Source organism: Chaetodon trifascialis, chromosome 12 (assembly GCF_039877785.1).
Source record: "Chaetodon trifascialis isolate fChaTrf1 chromosome 12, fChaTrf1.hap1, whole genome shotgun sequence".
Classification (NCBI taxonomy): Eukaryota; Metazoa; Chordata; class Actinopteri; order Chaetodontiformes; family Chaetodontidae; genus Chaetodon; species Chaetodon trifascialis.
This window is the reverse complement of record NC_092067.1, coordinates 8,431,043-8,458,506: the sequence shown is the minus strand read 5'-3', so window position 1 is coordinate 8,458,506 and position 27,464 is coordinate 8,431,043. Positions and strand designations below refer to the sequence as shown.

The following is a 27,464-nucleotide window of genomic DNA, read 5'->3' as shown; positions in this document are numbered from 1 at the left end:
GGTTCTCAGTTTTTTGTCTGTGTGCGTTTAACATATAATTGTGTTTTTTAAACACTGTGAATAGAGCTGCTGAATTTGACTGAGGTGAACTTGACCAAACTGGACTGAAGGAAACTAAATTAACATGGAAGAAGGTGGCTACAACCACAGAAAAGTGGCCCGGACACAGTGTTTGTGTGGTGAATGAACAGTCTCTCAGATGAATCACATTGAATTCCTTTTAATGAAAGGCCTTTATAAACATCTATCTTATAAAATATGAACAAGAGTCACATGAAATGTTAACAGAACGCTACAGGAACGTTATAAAAAGCAAAAAGTAAAAACCACATGAACAACATGAACACTTCGGCCCAATGCCGGCTCACCAACGCCTTACACACTGACCCAAAAATAGAGAAATCTTTATTCTTTCAACATTTGGAATTATCAGCTGAGCTTAGCTCAGGTTTTAACAAAATTGCATAGTTTCCTCCAGATTATTGCTTATTGATTATTTTTAAGTGATAACATGGATAATAACGAGACATTCAGAGAGCGTCTCCTGCAGGATGAAGCGCTACAAAGAAGGTTACATCATCAACGTGAAGTCATCATGGACAGCATCGTCTTCATGACCGCACTGAAGAGGAGTCGTAGAGCCCGATGCAGACAGAAAGACGAAAAGAAAGAAGGAAAGGCAGAAAGAAAGACAGCTATAAAATGACTCACTGACACACACTGTCTCTCTCTTCATTCAACGGTCTCTCTGTTCATCTCTCTGTCTTCAGCAGCCTCTCAGTCCTTCATCCTCCACTTCCTCAGGAGTCATGGAAGATGGCGTTCAGCTGGGCATTCATCAGCCGCTCGTGGTGCGATTGTCCATCAAAGCCCATCAGCCCGTCCACCTGCAGCTCACCACACCGTGGGTTGGACCCCCCGCCACCGTAGATGGCAGCATGTCCCCCAGGCCCTCCTCCCCCGTAGTGCACACTGAAGGAGAAACTCTTGTCGTAGTCAGCAGCTGCGACGGCCTCGTGCTTGAAGGACGAGAAGTTCCCGTTGATGCTGAGCGGAGGGCTGAGGGGCGGGTCAAACGCCGGGCCGTCCGACACCAGGACGCCATCAAAAAAGGGCTCCAGTGGGCCGTAGGGCTGACCTTTGACCTGGTGGAAGATGTGGGAGGGCTCCATGGTGCCGTAGGGCGGGCTGGGCAGGCCGGCCGTCAGCCCAGGACTCTGGTAGGAGAAGTGTCCCGGATAGGCAACGGTGCCGGAGGAGGGAAGGTGAGTGGGCAGGTCGGGTGTCTGCTCTGGCAGGAAGGTCCGAGGATTCAGCTGCAGACAGCCCGCCACCAGGTTAGTGGTAGGCTGAGACAGACCTGGGAACAGAGAGACAATAATCAGTCAATGCTAAATCAAGTGTCCATACCTTGTTTAATAGTATTCATAATATAGATACCTGTCAATTGATGTTAACATGTTAACAACTTTGTTCAAATATTTTACCACCAACTGACAAAGTACCTTGTACAATATGGTTGACTGCTAATTAATGATAATAGAATTAATGGTAATAAATGCCAGTAAAATCTATGAACACCTTTTCTTTGAATTCAAAAACAACAGTTCAGATTTAGGTTCAAAATATACAGGATATACAAATATACAAATTTTGTTAAAATACTCATTTATCACTCCCAAATTTGGCATTACATATTAACTGTATATGAGCAGAGATCAGGCTCCGGACTGACTCCGGGTCTTGGTAAACTCAGTCGGGTCTGTAGCTGTAAGGTGATTCTGACCTTTGCAGAGCGCCTGGACAAAGCTCATGAGGTCGGGTGCCTTGCCGGAGCGCAGGATCTCACTCAAGGCCCAGATGTAGTTCTTTGCGAGGCGGAGCGTCTCAATCTTTGACAGTTTCTGGGTCTTGGAGTAACAAGGGACGACTTTGCGGAGACTCTCCAAAGCGTCATTTAGGCCGTGCATACGGTTCCTCTCCCGTGCATTGGCTTTCATTCGACGAACCTTAAACCTGCAGAAACAAGAAACGCAGTCATTGTTAGCCCTGTTAGCAGTGATCATATCTGTAATATTATAATAGTGATAATCAGCTTCCAAGAATTACTTGTGGGAAAGTGTACATGCAGTCATTTGCAGATAACCATATGTCTGCAATGTTAGCTCACACCTTTTCAATACTGGCTGCACCATTAGCAACGGTGCTGCTGTATACACATAGTGATCACGACTCAGTGTATGATATAATTACTGTAGTCATGCACATTGAAGAGAAAAGACTTGAAGCATAAAAAGACACTATTCTGTCAAACACAACCCAATATTAACAAAGATAAGATTCTGATTATTATATCATATTATGATAATCGTCTTCTATGACAGAAAATAAAGTATAGATTAAGATATATTTTTCTGAAAAATATGCAGAGGAGGTTGTGGTTAGTTTTTTGTGCCTGAGAAGGCTGGACTTGGCCACAAAGAGCTCCACCAATAAAAAGGACAACTTGTATGTAGCCTGACAGACAGAATCCAGGACAAAGAAAGCATCTGGAAGCACTACCTGCTGATGGTAAAGCTTAATGCTGTGAGTGCATGGTAACAGCTGAAGACAACAAATGAGCATAACTACATTAATGTCGATTTCTTTACACCTATCTGGATTTAGGCAGCTGGACACTGTTTCTATGGGTGATCTTGAATTTCTGCACACGCCTCCCAAAGCAGCACTTAAGATTGAGAGCTCATGCACTCCACCTTCCTCACACTGACTTTCTTTTTAGTTAAGAGGAAAGGGACGGCAGACACTGGCAGATCAGTTACGCAAATCAGTGGTTGAATTACTTTGTGTGTATTAGTTCAAATTTCATTTAACACAGAACATCACCAGCTGTTTCTGATCTTTTCTGACTGGACTAACTCTGCAGGTTTGTGGAAGTGAAGGCTTGATGTTATTGTTCAGCAGATGGATAAAGTCCCACTTTAATATATTTTGAGATCCAAAAAAAAGCAACATTTTTTAATCATATCCTTCAAATTGATGGTTCTGTTTTTTATATTTTCATGTCATTTGTTAGTTAAATTTTAGTCCAGATGTTATGTCCATTGGAGGGATGTTTATGTTAGTCCATTCAACACTTTGGTCCACAGTCTGAACAAGTTTCCATAAAATGTACTGATCATATCCTCAGAGGATGAACCCTGTGGATGTTAATGACTCTAGTGCCACTCTCAGCACACACTTTATGTTTTTCCCATTTAAGCTGAGCTCACATGCTGAAAATATTAGTCTTCAAAACTCAGAACAAACAGAGGAAAGAGCTCAATGCCCCTCACCTCTGCATCCGAGCCTTCGTCATCTTCTTCTTCTTAGGCCCTCGCCTCTTGGGTTTGTTCTCGCCGTCCTCTTCCTCCTCCTCTTCCTCGTCGTCCTCCTCGTCCTCATCCTCGTCCAGATGGTGGAGGTGATCGTCCTCCTCCTCTCCTCCTCCTCCTCTCTCTGTCTCTCCTTCTGCGGGGCTGTGAGGCTCCTGCTGCCCCTCTGAGTCCACTGACACTTGCTCCTCTCTTACTGACCTGGTCATGATGCCGATTCTCTGTCTGACAAAGAGAAAAAACAGAAAATGTGTTCATTAGAAAACACTAACACTCCTGCAGAGAGCTCAATCTCACGCTTACTCTCCGTCGAGACATGGGGGAAAATATTTATTCATAGATTTTAGTTCTCTAGTGGAGAACATCCTCACAGCTTACATTAAGGTTTTTATCAAATGTTTCAAGAGTTATAAATAGCCACCTCATTTGCAATTTTTAATACACTGAACAGATGGCATCTATTTTGACTGTTCTGCAGGGTTTTGTGCAGCATTGAAATTTTTGCCAAACAATACAAATGTCTCACATTTTACATCACATTCGTTTTGCTTTTTGTTGGTCCTGATTTGTACAATTACACGAATTATCAGACAGACCTCATGATTACATGTCTATGTAATGATGAAAATGATTAGGCAGAATATTTGGTTAATTTCTATCAGTAGGTCTTAAAAAAAAGTTTAAAAACTTTTTTTTTTTTTTTTTAAATGCAGAATTAACCAACAGTAAGCGCTCGTCCTGATTCAAATTCAAATCTAAAAAGAAGAATGTAGCCTTGTTTAACTCTTCATTTGTGCGGCTTTCTGATTCATATGTAATTAAGAAAATTAATTAAATCAGTTCCAGTTTGATTCTTTTTGTGTGAAAAAAGTCTCGTCGCTTCATCAGCTGATGCGGACGGAGAGAAAATGAGACGGATAAAGTTTTGTCTGTATGAAGCTGCAATTACAATAAGACACACTCCGAAGAGCAAAGTCAAGGTCATTTTAGCTTTAGTTTTAGATTTAACTGTTAGAAAATACAAACTTTTCAGGTTGTCCGCAGAGAAACGGCATCAGCGCTTCATTCAGTGTGATTGATGAATGGCTCAAATATCCACTGAATGTATTGAAAAAATGTATAAATATGTATATGTGTTTAGAATACATCCTGTAGCAAAATCCCGTGTTTTTATTAAAAAAAAAAAAAAGAGAGAGAGAGAGAGAGAGAGAGAGAGAGAGAGAGAGAGAGAGAGAGAGAGAGAGAGAGAGAGAGAGAGAGAGAATGATTTACCCGCAGAGAAAATATTGAAAACTGATGCTGAAGATTTAAAAACGTGTCCAAACGATAAATTCAGCATTGATCAAAAGTGGTGGGCTGGAAATAGAGGCTTTTGAATAATAACGATAGCCTTATAATAACAACAGCCTAATAATAATTAACCCAATCAAATAGTTTAAAGTCCCGCTGACTGGCCCCGTTCAGGCCACAGACAGACAGATGAGCGAGTTCATGAGTTACGGGACGAACTACATGAATGCGATATTTAAAATCCAGAGAAGAAGAATGATTGGCAGGAAAAATATTTGCTGTGAAACGGCAGACAGGTAGCAACCAATAGAATTATAGAACTAAAAGATTGCACATTATATTAAAACGGAACAATTAGACTTTCGTGAATTAAACAACTCAAAAACTAATCAAAATTTAACAAAATAAAGGATCTTATTATTGACGCATGCTGATTTATCCTATTTTTGTAATTTTTCAGTGAGGTTTTTAAGATAAGCTGTTAATGATTCTCTGTTATTTCAGCATTAATAGATTATTAATTTGCTATAAATTAACAATCAGATTAGTAATCACGTTTACTATTGTGAAGGTTATCACAGACATCCGAGGAACCAGCCAGATTTGAATCTGTAAAAAACCTACCTATTGTAAAAAGCCGATGTCCGTCAGATCGCACGCATCCCGCGCGCCCTATGTGCGTTTCCGTGCGCGGCTGTGCGTGAACTGCTCAGAGCTGTCTGAGGTGTGTGTGTGTGAGATGATGCTGCTTTTATATACAGCACACACACACACAAGGGGTTCTGTGCAATTAGCATATGAGGCCACGCCTTCCCGGCACGCGCCATATGGTGCGCACGTCATTAAAACGGCCCCGGGGATCACGTGACAAATCGTCCATTTGTATCAGCGGAAGAGTCTCTCTCTCTCTCTCTCTCTCTCTCTCTCTCTCTCTCTCTCTCTCTCTCTCTCTCTCTCTCTCTCTCTCTCTCTTTGTGAGGAAAGTTGACCATCTGTCGCCACATACACGCACGCATGCGCATACACAATCATCATACTCATCATGGAAGGTGTGTGTTGCAGCTATGTGATATTTATCTGATATTTGAAAAAGTTTGTCATTACTGTTGTTGTTGAAGAAGAAGAAGAAGAAGAAGAAGAAGAAGAAGAAGAAGAAGAAGACCACCTCCAGATGTGGTCTGGGCGATCTTGAAGCATTCTGTGTGCATTGATGTGATCCAGATAAGATATCAGGATACACATGAGATACTATCAGGAGGAGATGGAGTTCAAGCGGTCATCTGTGCAGAGTGGTTGGTGCCAGTTGAGGCCTGTGAAGCCAGTGTGGTGAGGAAGCCATTCTCTCTGTGATATATCACGCTGTTAGGGACTGGACAGCAGGAAATTTCTAAGAGCACAATCCTGATAAGATGGTGGTTCTGATCCCTGCTCCAGGAAAGGTAGCACTGGGCCAACCACGCTCAAACCTGTGTGATTTAGGGATAAAATCTGATCAGTCCTTGTTGTTTGACACCCATGTTGATCATGATCACGACCAGATCTTTGTGATCTTTGTCGTTTTTTTCTCCCACGCTCATCAGCTCGCTCTCTTAGTGCAAATAAACTAAACTTGCTTTCACTCCCACACACCTGGTCATTGAGCATTTGAGGTCTTTTAAAAGGCAGCTAAAGACACATCTGTTAAACAAGCATCTGGGTAACCTGTATGCACCAAGTCTGCATTTTATGTGTTAACTGTGTTTTAATGAGTGTGTATGTGTATATATATGTGTGTGTGTGTGTGTGTGTGTGTGTGTGTGTGTGTGTGTGTGTGTGTGTGTGTGTGTGTGTGTGTGTGTGTGTGTGTGTGTGTGTGTGTGTGTGTGTCCTTTATTGGTATATTATTTCTTCATCATGTATGAGGGTCATGTGGTCAGCTCGTCTTTTATGATTATTTTTCAGAATATATAAAGTCCTCGTAAAGCACTTTGTAACTTATGTCTATGAAATGTATGTTGATTGACTGACAGACTGAAACATTTTAATAATTATTGGATGGACTGTCATGAAATCTTTTGCAAATGTTCAGGTTTCTCAAAGGAAGAATTCTTCCCACTTTGGTGGCCCCCTGACTTTTACTGTAGAGGCACCAGCAACATCTTTGGTTCTTAGGGAAAAATAACAACTACTCTACAGATTGCCATGACATTTGGTTCACACGCTCACGCTCGTTACCATCAATTTAGATAACTTCGATGATCGTCTGACTTTTAATTTAGCATCATCATCAGGTGAAAATTCTAACATGTCCATGACATTGGTTAGCGACCAAATACTGGAAAAACTAAATCAAATCTGCCACAGTTGTGCTTTGTGTTCAGTGCTAATGAGAAAATGTTAGCATGCTAACACACTAAAGATGCTGAACATGGTGTACATTAGCCTGCTAAACATCATTATGTGAGCATTTTCACTGTGATCATTTCAGCATGCTGATATTAGCATATAGCTCAACCACCACTGTGTTTGGCCTCAAAGAGCAACTAGAATGGTTGCAGACTCTCAAAGGTTTGTTTATGCCCACGCGAGATACCACAGCAAAACAAGCACCAGTATACTCCACGAGGAGTGCTTAATGATGGGTTGGTGAGCAGCTTTGGAAGCCACATCCACCCACACCTTTCAGGTGGCGGGGTGGAGGGGGTCGTGCGGCCATTTTGGTCTTGATTTCAAGTCTTCAAGTGTGGCCAGACAGACATAACCTCAGTATATTTAGTTGTTAGCATGTAGCCTGTTAGCCACAAGTTTAACAAGTCAGTAGACTCTGGTTTGGTGGTTTATCTCAGCGGTCCACATCATCCGTCTCAGACTGGCTGCATCAGCTCTGACCAATAGGAAATAAGGAGTGGACTTTGGACCAGGTTTTTCTCCAGGGAAGAGGTTGCCATGGAGATGTTGGACCAGTTGCTAGGAGGTTACCGGGCAACTTCAGAGGACCTGTGCATCTGTCCATCAGCGTGGACCCGCTGACAGCTAATGTTTAACACAGGCTTTTCTGACTCTCCACAGTCCAGTTAAGGATTTATGAATATATAACCAGTTTCAAGTCAGATTTATCTCTGAGGTTCAAGTACTTTACAATTTCAAGAATAAAAGATAATAAGAGATGCTAAAACAGGCCACAGATTTCTTGGTTTCATATGATGGGTCATGCCTTAGTCAAGTTTCAACCAACGCTGTAAGTGGCTCAGAATGAACCACATGTTTACAATTTCAATGGATTAAACCATCCAGAAATTATATAATTTTATAGACATTTACCAGAGAAAGATAAGGATGAGGAAGAACTTGAAAATGCAGAATTTGAGCAGTGAAGTGACAAGAAATCAGGGGAGAAATAAAATGCTCTTTTGTTATTTAAAGCAAAGTGAACAAACAGTGCAGCAAATCACTGTTGAATAAGAACTGTCATTCTATACTGCAGGTGTGTGTGTGTGTGTGTGTGTGTGTGTGTGTGTGTGTGTGTGTGTGTGTGTGTGTCTGTGTCTGTGTGTATGTCTGTGTGTGCGCGCGCGCGTTGAGTTTTCATTGGTAACCTCTTTCTTTGTATGAATAGGGTGATCTGATCTTCTCCACTCACTCACACACACAAACGCGTGCACGCACACACACACACACACACACACACACACACACACACACACACACACACACACACACACACACACACATTAGTAGAACCAAAATAGTTGGGACGCTGTGTATAACTGAAATAAAAGAACGTGATAACTTTCTAATCCTTTTTGACATATACTCAATTGAAAACTGTCCAAAAACAATATATTTAAAGTTTGACCTATTAACTTCATTTATTTTTAGAAATATCTGTTTATTCTGAATTTGATGGAGCAACTAAAGACTGGGAAAGTTGTGGAATGCTTTAAAAACACCTGTTTGGAACATTCCACAGGTAAACAGGTTGGTTGGTAACAGGTGAGAGTAACATGATTGGGTATGAAAGGGGCATCCTGGAAAAGTTCAGTCGTTCACAAGCAAGGATGGAGAGAGGTTCATCACTTCGTGAACATGGACTCAGGAACACTTTGGAAAACCATTGTCTTGTAATTGCGATAAATGTCTCATCATTTAAAGTTAAATCATTCAGTTATTAAAGTTTTAGAAATTTATTGGTAACACTTTAATCCCCTATTCATCATTTATAAGCAATATATCAACATTTGATAAATGTGATATAAATATAATGTAGTTGTAAGCGAGTCATTCATTATCTATTTATACGCCAGCATCCACTTTGGTGTGCTTGCATCTACATTATAGTGTATTTTCTACCATGTTTATATACTGCTTCTACATGCTGTCACTGTCAAAAGAAAAATAATAATTAATTAATATAACAGACAAATTGTTTTAATCAAGATTAAGATATGTGATACCAGTGAAAATAGGACAGCCTAATACAAATCTGCAGAGCCTATTATAAGCGACACTGAGGGGAAGACGACAGGTTTCAGAGGTATTTTGATAAACATTGTCAGTGTTTTGGTAAAATAGTTTGAGAAGCGAGTCCAGGTCTGACATTAAATATGAAGTGATTTGTGGAATGATTCTGAACACCAATACTGAAATGATCTTTACTTTATAATGTGATCAATGTGTGGCTTAAAAGCAGAGTCAATCCATATTGTCTAATTTGATCAACTCTCTGGAGTTACTTGAAATAGAGATAAAGAAAGAAAATGTTTTCTATACAGGTGATTCTGTTTTCCTGTTAACTAGCATGACTAATTAGAGCAAACTTTTAAAAACCGTCAAAAAATGAATCATCCAAATTTTAAAAACTTAGACCTTCCTACAGTTTGAACAATGCCTCTGGCAAATCTTGTATCACCTGCAATTCAACAGATTATCAGTAGATCCAACAGCAGCAGTGAATCGCCTTAAAGACGATCATCAGTTTAACAGTGTTTGGTTTCTATCTAGTGGTTATAGGTAGGTACTGCAGGTAAAAGCAGCGGTCACACCACTTTCTTTCTTTCTTTCTTTCTTTCTTTCTTTCTTTCTTTCTTTCTTTCTTTCTTTCTTTCTTTCTTTCTTTCTTTCGCAAAATTCCGCTGCTGACTAATAATTTTTGTATTGACTTTAGGACAGTACTTGAGTGAATGTACTTTACTTTTGTGTTACTTTTCACCACTAAAATTGTCAACATACCTGTAGTGGGAAAGTCTAATGTAAGCTGTCCTATTGCATTAAATGATATATTGAATCATATTGAAGGCCGGATACAGTTAATCTTGATTTATGCTTCTACTCAACTGCATTTCATCGGAAATATTAAACTTTTTAGTCCACCGCATCTATCTGACAGGCTAAGATCAGTGCTTTATTTTTTAACCAAACAGTACTCTTTAAAGTACCTAAAAATGGTTACACTTTGACAAATGACGATAATGAGTAATAATATCCACTAACAGTGTATTATTAACACTCTGAAGGAAGCATGATGAGTGCTTTGATTTGAACTACTTTAAAAACATTAGATAACATTTTGAACGCAGGACTTATCCTTGTTATACATGTAATACTTTTAACTCTGATATTTCTACTTTTACTAAATGAAGGGTCTGCGTATTTCCACCACTGGCTTCATTCCTGAATGAGCTGCATGTACTGAAGCAGCCCAGCAGGGGTCGCTGTTTCTCCGCTGCAGCCTGCTGCGGACACGCCTCCCCCCGCCTCCTCCTCTTCCTCCTCCTCCTCCTCGTCCTCCTCCGCCTCCATGCTGCTGGTTTCAGGAAGCGGAAGCAGGAATGTTGGAGTGTTTTCAGAAAAGTTTGGCCAAGTTTGACAGTTTGGTAGCAGAGACACGAGCAGCGGAGCGACATGACGGTGAGTTTGAGAGCGCTCGTTTGTACTGCTGAGAGTACTGCTCAGTACCCCGCCGAAGGCGATGGTACTGCAGTACTGCTGCTGTTAGAAGTTCTGAGGACACGCAGAGTTTTTACTACGGCTGCTGTCAGCGCTGTCCTCCGTGTGAGACAGCAGGAACAGGACAAACAAGTTAGTCTCGTGTAGAAAAGAAAAGGAAAGTTTAGTGACAACCCTCCCAAAAAATAATGGTGGACGATTTTTAACAGGAATCAGGAAGAGTGGCTGAATGATGTTCATCCAGCAGATATTTAAAGTGACAGATTCAGTGTGTGTGTGTGTGTGTGTGTGTGTGTGTGTGTGTGTGTGTGTGTGTGTGTGTGTGTGTGTGTGTGTGTTGACAAACACGCTTTGGTTCTTGACAGAAATATTTGGGAGGAAACAGCAGCTGTGGTAGAAACAGTGAAGCTGGTGACTCAGTTACTGCACTGAAGTACACTTTTGTAGTACTGTAGTACTGGTCTGCTGCGTTTCACTTCAGCTCCACTGCAGCTCACAGATGAGACCGGCCAGCAGCGGATGAAGTGGTTAAAACGAGAACTGCTTCCATGTTAATGCATCAGTGAACAGGCTCACAGCAGCCACAGTGGTTATTCTGCATAATGACTGCTTCAAGTACATTTTGTTCTTTTGAACGCAGCACTTCTACTTGCGATGGAGTGTAATGTGGTTTTAGAGTCTGGGTATTATCTGGATGCTTTCTAGATTGTGCAGTTCAGGCTCACTTCACCCTGCTCGTAATACTGTGTCCTGCTGGTGGCTGCAGCTGATATCCATTAATCTGTAGATCATTTCCAGATGATTGTCACGATACAATGATCGTTTAATGTCGTAGAAGCTTAAAATGAATTCTAACTACTTCACGTCATGTTGGGAGCTTTCAGGCATCATATTTTTTATGTTTTTAATGTAAAAACTGAATCCACAAAGTGACCACTAACTGCAGCTTCTAGCTTAATGCAGACAACCACAGGCTTTTCTTGCTGTAATTAGTAATGAATGTGCTAAATGTGGCATTTTATGAATATTTTAGAACAGCTTTTGATCCTCTAATGCAACTGGGGCTGCAGCTAATGGTTATTTCCATGATTTTCTTGACGAAGAAATGAATTGTTTAGTCCGTGAAATGTAGAAAGTAGTTCTCCAAATGAATACACACACACACACACACACACACACACACACACACACACACACACACACACACCCTGCTCGTGTGTATATATATATATTCCCTTCACTGTCATATGTGACATCCAAACCTTCACATTTGAGGAAGCTGGAAGCTTTTGCTTGAGAAGTGACAGAAACAATTAACAGATTCTGAAAATAGAGTTTCCTGTCAATTGACCCATCGATTAGTCATTTAAACGTGTCAGCTCTCGGACTGACGCCGCCAGGGTTGTTCTCTTTTTTTAGCAGCAGGACCTCAACTTCTTCCTTGCTCTCTTTGATAATGTTTTTATGAATGAAATTTAACCCCCAGACCGAACAGGACAGGCAGCCTTATGGCAATTCAGAGACATAGATCGTGAATCTGATACAAGCAAACGTCAAATGGAAACTCTTGACTACATAAGTGCAAATACCTCCAAATTAGTTTCAGTGTGCCATGTTCCAGTTTGCTGCCACAGGGATGTAAACAGGCCCCGTCACACTGCTGGTTAACTGTTTGCAGCGACCGCTGTCACTGACATGAAGGTTCAGGTGTTTGCCGTGTGCAGGAAACAGACTGTAAATGTGATTTTCACTCACACAGTCATGACCTCAGGGTCTGGTTTCTGTCAGAGTCGACGGGTTATCCCAGAGACAGGCTGTATATTTGTACGGCCAGTCAGTGGGTCACCTTCACTCAAAGACGTTCAGTTTACGATGATGAAGAGCAGAGAAAAGCACGGTTTTTATACTTAGTTGCTAGGTTGTGTAACGTAGATTTATGCCTGCTTAAATATAGTAGTATTCATAGAAACACAGGAAGGAAAACGATCAATAATCTCTTGGTTTTTGCTGCACAAATACAAACACTTTTGCAAGAGAGAAGTCACCATGAACGAGATAATAATAATTCTATATGTGTCATATTAGACTGTGTATTATTATTATCCTTAAATTTAGACTTTCAGACCTCCAGAGTTCTGATGGGCAGAAACAGGAAGATGCTCACACCTTGGTGCTGGTCAAAATTTTCTTGATATCCTGATTTTCCTTGATATCAGGAGCTGTCGAAAATAGGATTTTGAGGAATTTGAGGAAAAAGTAGCCATATTTGACATTCTTAGTGCAGAAGAGTAGTTGGTGGAATTTGCAACCCACCTGCTCGTTATGATGACTTTAGGAAGGAGAAGAACTGCCAGAAACTCACGTGACTGTCCGTATTAAATCATCACTTCAGCCATCAGTTTAACATCGGATTGATTCTTCTGATCAGTCTGCGTTATTTAGTCGTAGGCCTCATATTTAAATCCATTTACTCCACTGTCTTGAAGATCCCAGTTCTCCATTTCTGACTATCGAGGACAAACTTCTTTACTTTTGACTTCAGTTTTAGTTGTCATCTGTGTCGCAACTGCAAAGATAAATATCTCTGTGTGTCTCTAGAGGAAGCTCAGATGGTCATATGCTGAGAACAATAGTAAGGTGTCATCAGAAAAGCCTTATATGAACTTCTGTGTCTGGCTAGACATTACACATCAACTTTCAGTGCTTGGCAGGGGGAGACTGTGCCGCAGACACATTTCACTGAGTACTAAAGAACACAAGGTTCGAGACCGCTGTGAGAACATGTCACTGTTCAATCCAAACTAAACAGAGCTGCTTTGCAAAGAGCAGCGCTGCTCTTATTCTAGACTGCTTCAAGGCCACAGGAGCTGAGCGTTTGATACTTAAAGACAGGAAGAGAGAAAGGTGGTGGTGAGGGCCGCCTCCAGAGGACTGTGATGAGGGTGAAGCCACGGCTCGTCAGTGGCGCTGATGACTGTGAGGGTGCGCTCTGCATATTGTGCGTGTTGTTGTTCTCTGACATTCCTGTTTGTTTTGCATTTACAAGAGACATCTAAAAATACACCGATCCCTCCCTCAACCCCTGTCTCTCTCTCCGTCCTTCTCTCGGACAGGAAGCCGTTCTGTTATTCATTCTAAACACTTGTTTCCTGTTTCACACGTTCTCATTTGGATTTGCCTCTGTGCTCCTCTTTTTTTCCCTCCATCCTTCTCTCCGGTCAGTGGCTCCAGTCATGGATTGTTCTATATTTACCTCCATGCTTTGGTTTTTCTGCTTTTGTCAAGTCATTGTCACTTATAGCTTTGCTGATCTCATTTTCATATTGCAATCTTGGGTTTTAGTTCACTGAGCTGTTGTTTGCAACCCTGTAACCCAGGCATGTCCAAACTATTGCACAAAGGGCTGAGTGGCTGAAGGTTTTCTTTCCAACCAAGCAGCAGCACACCAGACTTGACTCATTTCATCAGCTGATCTCAGTCTGCAGACAGCCGATTGGTCAGGCTGCATACTCTTGATTGGTTGGAGGAAAAACCTGCAGCCACACGGCCCTTTGTGGAATAGTTTGGACATGCCTGCTGTAACCAAATGACCTATTATTACATTTGTGTTGTGGCTGTCCATCAAACCAGGTTAACCAAGAGGCCCAGCAACAAAGTCCCAACTTCTCTCGTGCAACATAAGTAAAAGTAAATGATTAATTGACACAGTTGATAATGAAAATGATCATTAGTTGCATCTGAAGTTCTCCTCTAGCGAGCACATTTCCTGCACTCAGTCTCCTTCTTTAATAAAAGTTCAGATGTATTCAGTTGGTGGTTTGCACATTTTTAAGAGGGAGCGGTGGCCTCCATACCAACACACACACACCTCCCAGGCTGGGTCTGGGGGTCTATCTTCAGCTGTACAGAGGGATCATGGTGATATCATAGTAATATCATAGGAATACAACAATACAGCAGTGTGTCTCCATGTTCCTCCCACTCTTCTGCGACTGCACGTTGACACTTTGATCCTGACAGTGATGTTACAGAGTATATAGGCGACAGTAAACTTTAGAAAGGAGCATTTATTGGATATAGTTGAGAAAATATTGCATATCCCAGACAAGACTGACAGAAGGGACGGACGCACAATTCTAAATCCGTCTGCCTCTTCAGCACCACGGACAGCACCATGGGTTTATCAATACACGGCACAGCTAGGCTACTGGTGTTTCAGAGCCGTGGTCGGGGTCTTTTATTCTAACTTGCACAACCCTTGGACAACAAGGATCCATGAGTCGGGCAGACTCGAGTACCATTTTCATCTAAACAACCTCCCCACCCTCTCTGCTATGAGGAGGTGGAGAGGGAGGATGGCAGGTTAACAAGGGGGATGGCGTCCACCCTCATGCTGGGTGTATTATCAGTATTATGAGTCTTATATTATTCTATGTAGTAAACACATTGATTATTGTTGCTGTTGCTTAAATGTGTAAGAAGCAGTTAAATGTTCCAGTTGGTCAAGATTGAGCAAATTTAAATCACTCATATTACTGTTAGGCAGTTTAACCGATGGCATTGTCTCATTATTTTACATGTTTTGTCAGAAAAAAATCATTATCAAAGTTGTAATCTGTGATTCTTTTGTAACTCCAGATGTGGAGTGAATTGATGGAGTTAAAAGCAGTTGTTGGATATTGTGAACAAGGTTTTTTTGTCTTCGATCCAACACCTTTAATATTGATATCTGCTCATACTGAGACTGTTGTGATACTCTGATAAGCTACAACCTGAAAATGAGATGAGATAGAACTTGATTCATCCCAAAATAAGTGTTTGTGCCAAGTATGCTCACAATAAATAGTAAAAATAAACAAATGCATCAGCAGTAGAGGATATGACATGTTGATTAGACTTGTGTCTGACACACTGACATAACTAAACCTGGCACACCTCATTTATCAGGAGCTACTTAATCCAAACACTGAAGCTGGTGGTTCTGAACAATTAGATTGGCGTGACAGGATCAGCTTATTGTTTAAAGAGAGAAGGCGTATCACTCTGTTGACACACAAATCCAACAACAGCCAGGTTTACTTTTTAGGAAGTCACTTACTGGTGGAAGCAGTCGGCACCATCTTAAAATGAGAATCTTGTACGGCTTTGCTAATGAGAGAGAGAGAGGTTTGATCAGACATTTTTTAGGACCTTGTTGAATCTGTTCATGTAGCCAATCCAGGTGTGTGAGGGCAGGTACAGTGAACTGCAGCACTGTAGAGCTGTGTGCTGTGGTAAAGAGGAGCCGTGCTGCAACACCGGCAGGATGAGGTGAACAAAACATAGCAGAGTGCAGAAAAGGTTCAATTTAGCCAGTACAGACCTATTAAATTGAGCCCAGATGGCTCTATGAAGTCACATAGAGTCAAAACAGTCGAGTAAAGGACTGCAGGAAATGCACATAGTCACTTTACACAAGTGTTTTCACAGCGTCCATGTCTCCTTACTGTTTGTCCTTGAACAGAGCTCAGCACTTGAATTTTGTGTTTGGCTGCTGTGCGTGCGTGTGTGTGTGTGTGTGTGTGTGTGTGTGTGTGTGTGTGTGTGTGTGTGTGTGTGTGTGTGTGTGTGTGTGTGTGTGTGTGTGTGTGTGTGTTCTCAGCTGGTCTCAGTGTGGGTAGCTTGGTCAACAAAGGCCACCTCTTAACATCTCACCTCACCACAACACATCTTTGGTCGGTTTCGTCCCTCCAGGATGGGACCACACTATTCATTTGGAGCTCACTTAAAGAAGCGGTTAATAAGAAGCTCTTGTCCTCGCCGGTCTGTCCTCTTGCACCTGCACTTGTTCTGTTGATATTTTATTGTCCAAGAGTAATTTATGTAGCTTCTGTGCAGGTTTTTATGATTGTGTATTGTATGCTTCTGCTTTGCATGATTCAAGATGGCCTAATAATGTAGCACGCTGTGCATACTACTCGCATTGTATTGCTTTGCATGTCTGTTGTAACAGCCATTCTTTTACCCCGAGGTACCACCGAGGAGGTGTTGTCATTTGCAGCGGTGTTAACATGTAAAACAGTGCTTGCAAACAAAACAGCTAATGATAAAAACAACAATGAATGACAGCTGAAAGTTTAAACTACTAAAGTAAGTGTTGAAGTAGAAGAAATAAATACAATTAAATGTAAAGCCGAATGAAGTAAGAAGATACAAAATTAATAAAAAGCTAAAATAAATGTTTATTGATGTACGCTGACCCCCCCCTCACTGCCTCTCTGTAGGTGTGTTACCTGTTGCTGATGTTGCTGTAGAGTTGTTGGTCTCCGTCTGACTGACTGACCCCAAACGGACACACAGACAGGCAGATATGGAGAGTGGAGCTCTGGGAATGGACACCCGCACTGCTCCAGGTGAGTCGTCTTACTTAAACAGTTGGAATGGTTTGCTTAAAGTGATGAATAAACTGCAAACTCAGACTTGACGAAACTGATCAAAAATGAACAATTCACTTGTTTGAAGAAACAGTTGCATATGTTTGTGGTGTTGCTTGACATCTACTTTAAAATCAGTTGAAATGAATACATGTGGAAGTTGGCGGGTGGTGTAGGTGAAAGGGTGCTTGAGGTCATCTGATCAGGGTGTGGGCGCATATCAAAACATGCTGTGAACCACTGCTTTTGGCTTGCTGTTATAGATGCTGGGCTGTCAGTCCTGTCTTTATTTACTCTTATCAAGCTGGTAGTTGTAAAGAACAGCGAGGTGGCCTAGATATACAAGGTGAAGACTGATGTGTGTGATCGCTCTACTTGACTCACCCGCTGTGTGTGTTTTATATTTGGTCAGTTGTAGTTTCTGTTTGTCAGACTCAATACCTGTCAAACCTGATCGATGACTTCATAGACGTCAGGCCGTCAGATTTTTTGCTTGATTGATCCACAGGTCACAGAGTGCAGTCAGACTGCAACGTAGCCTGTCTGCGGCGTCGGGCTTGGGCCCAGAGCAGGGACTCTATCTGGCAAGAACCAGAACCGGTCCACTGTGACCCCCAGGGGCCCCAACAGAACCAGAGGGACAAGGAAGGACAGAAACCCTCAGAAGAATCAGGTTGGACTGAGCTCATCTCTCACCAAAGCAGCAGTGTGACTGGGGATCTGATATGTTAACTGTATTGTACTGCATTTACAAATCTCAAATATTGGTATTGTATGGCCTCAAAAACCCAGCTCTAATGCTGACAAGTGTCGAGCTTCAGTTCCTATAATGTCCACTAGAACTTGCTCTCAGTAAACTCTGACTGTATTGAAGTGAATGGGAAAAACCACAACTTCTCTCCAGCAGTTCTTTTGATCTGTAACAAGATATTATGGCTGAAGAGGGGACATGTGCAGGCCAGGTCTAGGTGGGCAGTTCGGATAAAGTGCTATATCACGGCATATGTACGTAACTTAATATCTCAACATTGATTCATATACTGTGGTAATACTTAACAATTACTCGACAATAAAATAGAATAGTAGAATACGGAACAACACAAGATTTTCTACAGGGTGAAAAGTTGTATGGTGAAGCTACGGTTGATCACCACCCTTTTTACAGTTCGCAGCCTATGGGGCATAAGAAGTTACAGCAGACAGACATCTACAATACTGTATTAATCCATCACGTTGTTCTGATCACACAGTTGTAGATTTGCTCATTAACTTAGCGCTTAGAGTATGAATGCTCTTTTCTTTTCCTGTAGCGCCACTTTCAGGTTGACATGTGGTTCAGATATTCATGTCCCCCACCAGATGAATTGCAGTAACTTTCCATCCAGCAGTATCATCAAAATTAGAATTTGTCCAAGACTTTGATTTCTGACCAAATATCTGTGAAACAAATAACATTTTCAACAGCCTCAGTTGTACTTTATGTCGAGTGCTAACTAAAAATTGTCATTGTTGGCATGTTAGCATGCTGACGTTAGCATTTAGTTCAAAGTACAACTGTGCTTCAGTCCGTCCTCACAGAATTACGAGCATGGCTGTTGAATCTTAGTATTGTTTAAATGTGCATGGTCCTCTCACGCCATATTGGCTTCCTTTAATTAGAAACAATGTTTGGATTCTTGGACTTTGCTGTTCCAGCTTCTCAAATGAGAGGATTTGCTGCCTTCCTGTTTTAAGACAAAACAAGAAATTTGCAGACGTCACCTCGGGCTCTGGGAAATTTTGATGGGCATTCTCCACTGAAATAGCTAAATTACAAAATAATTAACAGATTGAATGATAACGAAAACATCCGCATATGATGAAAATGTCGCTCCTTGAGATGTAAACGGTGGTGGAACTGCAACCTGCTGTCACCATAGCTATGATCAGCTGAGATGTTATATCCTGATGTCCAGCACCGTATTAATGCTTTTATAGCGTGTCGTAACCACTGTTCCACACGACATCTGCTGGCTTATTGCTTTAATGTGCTCATCTGTCTCTCTGTCAGGGCAAGTTCCTAACAAGATAACCAGCTGGCTGATTGAATGCAGGTACAGTATCCATTCACCGCCTGACCACCTGACACCTCACCAATGTTTTTTAATGTCCTGTTCTTCTGTGTTTGCTACATGTCATATGTGCAGCGCTGGCTTTCAAGATCAATCTGCACTTGATAATACTTTAAGATGAAGCGAACCGAATGCTGGCTGTGATTAATTATTTCTCAGCAGCCAGTTACAAGTTGCTGCAAGTTGATTTTCTGAGCAATGAACTGAAACCACTGACTGCTGAGAAGGAGAAACATCAATCACAAACTTGATGGATGAGTAGAAGATGATCAGCAGCAAAGTACAGTAAACAGACTTAGTAGTCTTTTAAATCCCCTCTGACTGGTTTAGTGACGGACTGGCTAACTGTTTTTCTTGTTTATTGATGTGTCTGGAGGTCTGTGTATTTAGCAGCTGTGTTATCAGCTGACAATGTAGAACGGACACACAGCCAACACCTAGACGCACAGCACACAGAACTTGCACACACAAAGGGAGCGGAACAACGCCCAGAGATAGGGTATGCTGACCTGATCAGGCGAGGGACAAAAAGAAAGATGCAGGAAGAAGCTGACAGAAGACGGAAAGAAAGGCAGAAAAAATAAAGGAGAGTAAACAGAGGAGGGGTTCCTTCTGCTGAGTCAACACTGTTATCACACATACACAGTATTGGCTGCCGTCACTCACAACCCTCTGACTGTGGCACTATCACGTGTCTTCTGTAACGTAACATCACTGTAGTAACATGACCAACAGAATCAGGCTCACTGGTTACTATAACAACAGCTACAAGGCAGGGGCCTGAGGCCAACATGGCTGCTGGTGGAAAGTGGGAGGAACAGCAAACACTGCTGCTGCACACTGTTATACAACGGTGTGTGTGCACTTGTGTGTGTGTGTGTGTGTGTGTGTTTGTTGAATGGTGGCATGAAGTTTGTCCCATTGATAAGAGCCACAGGTTGTGTAACAGCTCAGTGTTTCAAGCGTCCGGCTGCAGACAGCAGCTCAGACCCGCTGCCTTACTGCTGCCGTCAACTAGTCTGATCTGTCAGCTAGTTAGCTTGGTGACAACTAGTCTGGTCAGTAGAACAACTAGGATATCAATAAGTAGCCAGGACTAACCAGAAGTTAGCTTGGGATAGTTAGCCTTCACCTGACAGGCACTTTGCGTGGTGGACAGTTCGTTTCGGGATAGTTAGCCTGCGTTACTTCGCCTTCACTTGACATGCAGTTACAGTAAGCGCTGGGATGGTTGGCCCTCAGATGACAGGCAGATACTTTTAATGTTGAGATAGTTAGCCATAGTCTGACAGGCAGTCAGTCTGGCACAGTTATCCTTCACCTGACCAGCACCTAAAATTGGGATAGTTAGCCTCAGCCTGACTGGCAGTTAGATGGAGACAGTTGAGTCTGACAGATAATTAGTATGGGATAGTTAGCTTAAGCCTGATGAGGACTCAGCCAGGTATCTTTGGCCATATCCTGTTCAGTAGATAACCTGGGATACTTTGCCTTTGTCAGATAGGCAGTTGGTCTAGTATAGTTAGCCTCAGCCTAACAGGTTTTGATAGTCCGTGTGGCCTGGTCAGTACTTAGCGTGGGCTAATGAGCATTGCACATCCAGGATTTAGCCTGACTCGGTGTTGTCTTTGGATAGTTATATCCATATATGTAATGGCTTATATTATCCAGGTGTTCGCATGAGACAGTAGATGGCCTACAGTAGATGGTGTTGCCTGGTTTGCCGTTAACAAGTCTGTTCTGGTAAGGGCTGTACCTTTAAGATAGCCAGATGTAGCGGTAACAGTAGATAAGCATTAAAAGCTAAACTCACCAGCATTGAATTTTTTTGATCTAAGACCAGACATGGCTACCGGAAGACACAGAAGACACATCCTGCCGACTGTGTATCCTTGACTTCTTCTGTGTGGTGCATCTGGTGTGTGCTACGGGTGTCATATGGCACGGCTGATATATAACTCTCTCTGTCTATATGTCTTTATAGGACTCCTCTTGGAGCTTCTCTGGATGATCAGAGTGTTTCTCCCAACAACAGAGGTAATGGACATTTTCGGTGTGTGTCGATTATATATTACATTGGAAGGATCCCAACCTGTTTGGACGCTGACACCACCACTGTTTGGTTGTTTTTGACTAAATACTTCAAACCAGTCAACACAACTTGTTTTTTAATCTGGTTTTGGTTAATGTGAGCAGTTATATGTCAGAATTAGTAGAGAAATTTCTCTTACCCTCTACAACTATGGATATATTACTGACTGCAACTGTGTGTGTGTGTGTGTGTGTGTGTGTGTGTGTGTGTGTGTGTGTGTGTGTGTGTGTGTGTGTGTGTGTGTGTGTGTGTGTGTGTGTGTGAGAACAGGAGCGCTGAGGAACGGCTGCAGCTTTGAAGATGACCTTTCACTTGGAGCAGAAGGTCAGTACAGAGAAAAACTCACAATACAAACACGATTGCAGGTTTCTGCTCATTGTTAACAGTTTCCCCTCGTGGTCTGCTAATTCTGTATTTTAACTGATGCCACCAACTAAAGGAACACTTTGACATTTTGGTAAATGCTCTTGTTCTCCATCTTGCTCAGTCAGATGAGAAGGGGGATATTATTAGGGCACGGATGATTATTGTATTTGTAAAGCACTTTTGAAGACATGGCTCTGCAGCCCATGACTTTAAGGTCAAAGTGAGGCTGGTGGAGAAGAAGAGGCTATTAGAGCGAAGTGGCAGAAGGATGTGTGTGTTTGAATGAGTTCACAGAGATAATGGGGCGTAGAGCCATGAACAGCCAGGTTAATGTGACAGTTTTCTACTCAATGCAGGAGTGAACCTGAATTCAGCATAAATGGCAGAAAATATGAGTTATATGTTGATATGGGGAGGTGCATGTGAGGATAAGGGCAGCACAGTTTGAACATATTGAAGTTCTAACTTTCGCTCAGGTTTTAGTGATGTGATTGATATGTGATACAAATGGGACCTTGCTGTCAAACATGACGAGAGAGGAATGAGATGCTAGAGTGTTGTCAGCGGAAAGATTTAAGTTGCTTGCTTTATTTATATCTGAGGTAATCAGAGTAATTTTTGAAAAGCTGAGTTTTAAGAAGTTGTGCAGCCTGAGTCAGGGAGGGTCAGTCATATCGGGTTTGGTTGATATTTAAATTTGTGTGTCCTCTGTATAGCAGTAAAATCCTTGCCCATATTTTCTAACGATGTGTCCTAGACGCAGCATGTAAAGTGAGAATAAAAGTCCTACCTTAAACAGGACCTTGTGAACAGGCACTCGGTAGGATTGACTGTCCTATGATGACAGATTGAGAATGATACGTCAGGTAGGATCTAAACCACATCAGTGCACTTCCTGATATACCCAAGAATTTTCCCATGCAGTTGAGTAGAATTTAATGGCTGACCGTGTTGAAGACTGTACTTAAGTCCAGGAGGATCAAAATGCTGATGGCTCCATGATCATCTTGCATCAGCAGGTCGTTGGGTAACCAGAAAAGTGCTGTTTCTGTACTGTGTCAAGTTTTGAAGCCTGACTGAAAGGGCTGTAACAGGTGGTGAGTGGAGAGGTGGTTACTGAGCTGCTTGGAGATTGTGCGTTTCAAGAATTTGTTCCAGCGGGGGCAGGTTGAAGTTGTTGAGGTATTCAGAATCCACTCCCATATTTTGGGGGGTGGGAGTGATGACAGCAGTTTTCAGTTCAGAAGGTTAACAGGTTGTTGTTGATGAGAGCACTAATGTGTGGGCAGACTGCAGATAGGCATCAGGTGGTGTGCCTCATGGTTTAGACATGTTATTAACAGTGATTGTGAACTTGAAACTGGAGTCGAGAAATCCCTGAGTCTTATGTTGTCAGCTGAATCATCAACTGCTAACCTAACTGAGAGGGAAACAGAACAGTGTGACTGAAACGGAGGGCAGACTGGCGCAATGCATGCTCTGTGTCTGCAGCCTCATGTCTGCTCACGTCCTCAAAGCTTTCAGCTCCAGTGCTGATTACTTGTGAAATCAGCTACAGTTTCTCTGTTTTATTTCAGCGTCATTGTCACCTGCACTGTCTGCACTTACTCAGGAGAGGAGCTCTGCAGTGCTCTAGGATTATTACATAATACTAGGCAAATGACCCATATATCTCAATAAGTAAATGATATATTAATACATAGTGTTAAGGCACAGATGAGCAAAAGCCTGTTAAACGCATAACCCAGTGCTAACAGTATCCAGTGGGTAAATATATTTTATCACTGCCTACATTGACAGAGGGAGTCTTATCAGACAGGAGCACTGAGTACACATGTTGAGTGACATAAAGTTCATAGTCACAACCCGTTAATGTGGTCTAAAAATTTGCCTCATGTTTTCAAGAAGAGGGACCAGTTTGACAAAGATAGACTTTGACTACGGCTTAGATATCACTAAGACTTCAGATAGACATCTAAATTCATCTGTTGCACACAGCTGTTCAGTCACTGATTATCTAAAGTAGAGTCCCAGGTCTCAGCATCCTAAACAGGACAATCGAGTGCTCAAAAGATGAAGGTGTGACTGTTTTTCATTGTCTCACAGTAATTCTGCATCCTGTTATCACAGCAGTCAGAACCACATTTGTTACCTAACATGCACACTGCTCGCAAGGGACACAGTGACAGCTCATGTAGTTAAGATGTTGTCGTTCCACAGTCTTTAACCTCGTCACAGTCATGCAGCTTGTTTGCCATAGTTCCAACCTCCTTATGACAGCTCTGGTTAGGATTTTATGACTGAACTGTGACCAGGAGTGAATCCTGAACACCTACTTTCTTGGATTGTGTGCAATGTTGAAGTTTTTACATCACAGAAGATCATAAAAGACACTAAAACTCGAGTCTTGAAGGTAAAACGTGAGACTTTGGATGTAGGCTGTCGAAGGAGTTGAATCTTGAACGGCAGCTCTGCGTGTGCGATGGACTCTAGTGTGACTGGCTAGAGCCCGTGAGTAATTTTGTACTTCTTATGATTCCAGGTAAGGTGTATTGATGATTAAGAATCAGTAATGATGTTGAATATTTTTGAAAATCAAACAAATGTTGCTATTTAACAACCAGCGTCACCTTATACACATAACAACGTTTAAGTGTGTGTTTCATGTGTGTGCTTGGTCTCAGCTGTAGGGTTGGGGGTGAATGTGCCTACCTGGACTGGCTTGCAGATTTTACTTCATGCAAAAATTGCAGCATAAGTAATTTATAAACTGTAATTAGTTGTTCAGCGCTATGTGTTTTGTACAAAAGTCCCTTTAATATAATGAGAATGCAGCTCGATCACGTTTGTAATTGAAGGAGACATGTCTAACAAGCTTAACAGTGTAGAATCAACAGAGCTTATGTGCAGTGTGTAATAGTAATACATCGCTCCATCTTCATTCCTCAGTCCTGTTTTTTCATGGGGAAAAAGCCAACAGTCACAGAGGTGTGGAAACACCGCATGCATGACTGACTGTCCGTTGAGTGTGTGTGCGTGTATGTGTGTGTGTGCGCGTGCCTGTGTGTGTACATTCATCGTACCTCTGATCTGCTGTGAATACATCAGTAATGGCTGTGACAGTGAGGGTGTACATATGTGTTACTGAGTGAACAATAGACCATAATGACTTTATGTTTAAGCACTGAACACTGACATCTAGGAATGCTCGGTGTGTGTGTATGTGTGTGTGTGAGTGATGTGCGTGTTTGTGTGTGCATGTGTGGGCTGAGAGTCAGCTGTGGAATCTATGACTGAATAGATGCTAATGAGTTGATCCTGAGAGGTCGGAGGTTGTGTAGATTTGATCAGACATCGGGTTCACGGGTTCAGGTCTCTAATAGAGTTTAGTTCCAATAGGTAGCTCCAACCCAGTGCTGAAAAGATGAATTAATTATCATTTTAGCATCAGCAATTCACAAGTTAATGTTATCTCTCAGTAAAAATGTGTCCTTTAGCTTTATTACCCAAACCTGGTTGAGCTGTTCAGCCACTTCATGTCGTACTAACGCCTGACTCAAGTTCTTCTCTGGAAAAGTTTGTTCAGTCCTCACGATTTCAGCATTTTTCTCTCATGTACCGGCAAGTACAATCACTGTTAAAGCTTTGTCGTGCTTCACACCAAACCTCTGGAAACTATTCGGCATTTAGACATCAGTATGCAAAAGCTGGTGGAGAAACAAATTCTTAACTAAAAAGCTGAAGGACAAACACACACCTATTCTTGTGAGGTGCTGGTTTGTTGGCAGACATCAAAGAAAATACGACAACAGCATTTCATTGATATATGAAATGCTCATTAAATGTATCTGACCCATTTACTTAACCATTGTAGCCTACTGTACTTCAACTACTTGTGCCAAATATTGAAACTTCCCATTCACAAATATGAAGTTGATCAGATTTAAATGTTGATATGAACTAAAATTGAACTGGCAAATTCTTAAATTGACTCGAGAGAATCTGCAATAAATGGTTTGATAGGAAAATTCTTTACAACTTATTCGAGTATTTTGTCAAATGGGAACTGGATCCAAAATTAAAGTGAACCATTCCCTAGAGAAGCTATTTATAGCCAAGAAAAACCTCAAGCATCATCATATCCGCAGTCTAAAGAATAGCAAGAGAAACAGTAAAAATCACAGTAGCAATAGGTACAAAACAAAGCATTTGAAATAAGCATGAAGTCATGAAACGACTATTTCTTAAGGAAACTTGAGAAGGCCAAATTCCTGTGCCAAGTTCTTTTTAACTTTTACAGAGGAGCAATAAAAAGCATCCTGCCTGGAAACATTACAAACTGACATGGGATGGCACAGTCCAGCACAGGAGAGCGCTGCAGCTCGGGTAATTAAGACCCCACAGAACATCAGTACTCATCTATTGGGCATCAGTTATCCTGGTGAGGTGAGGTACCTGCACAGAGCCCAAAGGATACTAAGGCTACGTTTACACAGAAATGATCTGAACAGAAAACGCAAAAGTGGCGTTTAGACGAGTGATGGACACATGTACGTGAGCAGATCCAGAAAATGTAAGGGACGTTCTCTGGCAGATCAGAGCACGCTTTTGCATTTTTACCCTTTAGACGGGAACGCAACGGTGGAGCGTTTTTAAGATTTCCACTCTGGAGGGGGGTTTCACTTTTTTGCGTTTTTAAGCCCAAAAAACGCTGTCGCCGTATAAACGAAAGGCACATCCGATATAATATTTTGACGTTTTCACCCACGAGCGTTGTCGTGCAAACGGGGCCTAAAAGTCAGTACCCACCACAGCAACAGCCTGTTCACCCTGTTGCCCTCTGGCCAGCGATGCACAAGTATCCACTATTGTATATACAGAGCTGCTTCTTTCATCAGGGATTTGGAGTGTCACTTAAAACATGACAGCTTCTCCTCTGTTTGTGTCATCAGGATTCAGCCTGCCTGTGATGGCCTGTATTTGAGCTTCTATACATTCCTATTGCCTTTTTGTGTCACATTTTATCAGGACATACCACATCCTTTCAGTACTTGCAGCCTCTCTCCATTCGAATTGGTTGAAAACCTAAACAGCCTCTTTAGTAAAGTGGCTGTCTGCTTCTTTTCATCAGCCTAAATCTCACCTCACATTATGTCCTGACAGTGAGCGCTTTAATCATGCTGAGAAAGACATTTGTCAGAAGTAGCTTATGCCCTTAGTGATGCAGAGGACTTGGGAGATGTCATGTATGAACAGATCCTAATGGGCTGTAATGATGTCAAATGCTATCTGGACAGGATGGGAGGGGATTAAAGTGTTAATGTGTGAATTAGGTGCAAGTGAATTAGTTGATTAAAGGATTCAGGGTGAATAGGATGGAAGTGAGTTAGTGAATTAGTCGAAGGAGGCGAGTTGGCTTGTTTGGCTCCTTAATCCTGGTTTCCATCAGACAAGAAAACACTGTAGACTCAAAGAAAGAAGAAGAAATTGATCTGAAATGAAGTGGAACAGAGAGAGAGAGGCACTTGGACTGACAGCGGCAGGACGGCAGGTCCTAACAGGTTATTCTGAGCGGAAGAACAGTCACACCTCCTGCTGCTGATGACTGTCAGTTCTCTGACACAATGGAAGTTAACCTGCAGATTTAACACTCAAACTTCTTAGAAATGTTTGAAGCAGTTTCTCTTTGATTTCAGACAGAGGGAAACAGAAGCAGCCTTTTTAACTGATGAATGTCCATTATACTCACTGAAATGACATTTGTCGCTCTGAGTTTTTATCTGCCAAAGCAACATGGCTGATGAAGCTAACATTAACCCTGTGAGTTGGTTGAAAACACTGTTTTCTGACTTTTTAGTGTTTCCAGCTGACTCATGACATGTTAAAGCCAGTC

The 27,464-nt window shown here is 41.8% G+C and overlaps 2 protein-coding genes across 2 annotated transcripts in view; one reads left to right on the top strand and one right to left on the bottom strand.

Moving 5' to 3' along the window:
* Positions 1-204: 204 nt before the first annotated feature.
* Positions 205-5,484, bottom strand: neurod1 (neuronal differentiation 1). Its single transcript, XM_070976387.1, has 4 exons — positions 5,289-5,484; positions 3,336-3,599; positions 1,787-2,016; positions 205-1,360 (listed from the first exon to the last, which is right to left on the bottom strand). Exons 2-4 carry the CDS (start codon positions 3,581-3,583, stop codon positions 801-803), a joined length of 1,038 nt encoding a protein of 345 aa, XP_070832488.1. The 5' UTR covers positions 3,584-3,599; positions 5,289-5,484; the 3' UTR covers positions 205-800.
* Positions 5,485-10,434: 4,950 nt separating this feature from the next.
* Positions 10,435-27,464, top strand: part of itprid2 (ITPR interacting domain containing 2) — a 40,905-nt gene continuing 23,875 nt past the window's right edge. The window contains exons 1-6 of the mRNA XM_070975790.1: positions 10,435-10,550; positions 16,853-16,981; positions 17,511-17,675; positions 19,053-19,095; positions 21,098-21,150; positions 21,476-21,529. Coding sequence (XP_070831891.1) covers positions 16,939-16,981; positions 17,511-17,675; positions 19,053-19,095; positions 21,098-21,150; positions 21,476-21,529 — 358 coding nt within the window. The 5' untranslated portion in view covers positions 10,435-10,550; positions 16,853-16,938. The remainder of the gene's footprint in view (positions 10,551-16,852; positions 16,982-17,510; positions 17,676-19,052; positions 19,096-21,097; positions 21,151-21,475; positions 21,530-27,464) is intronic.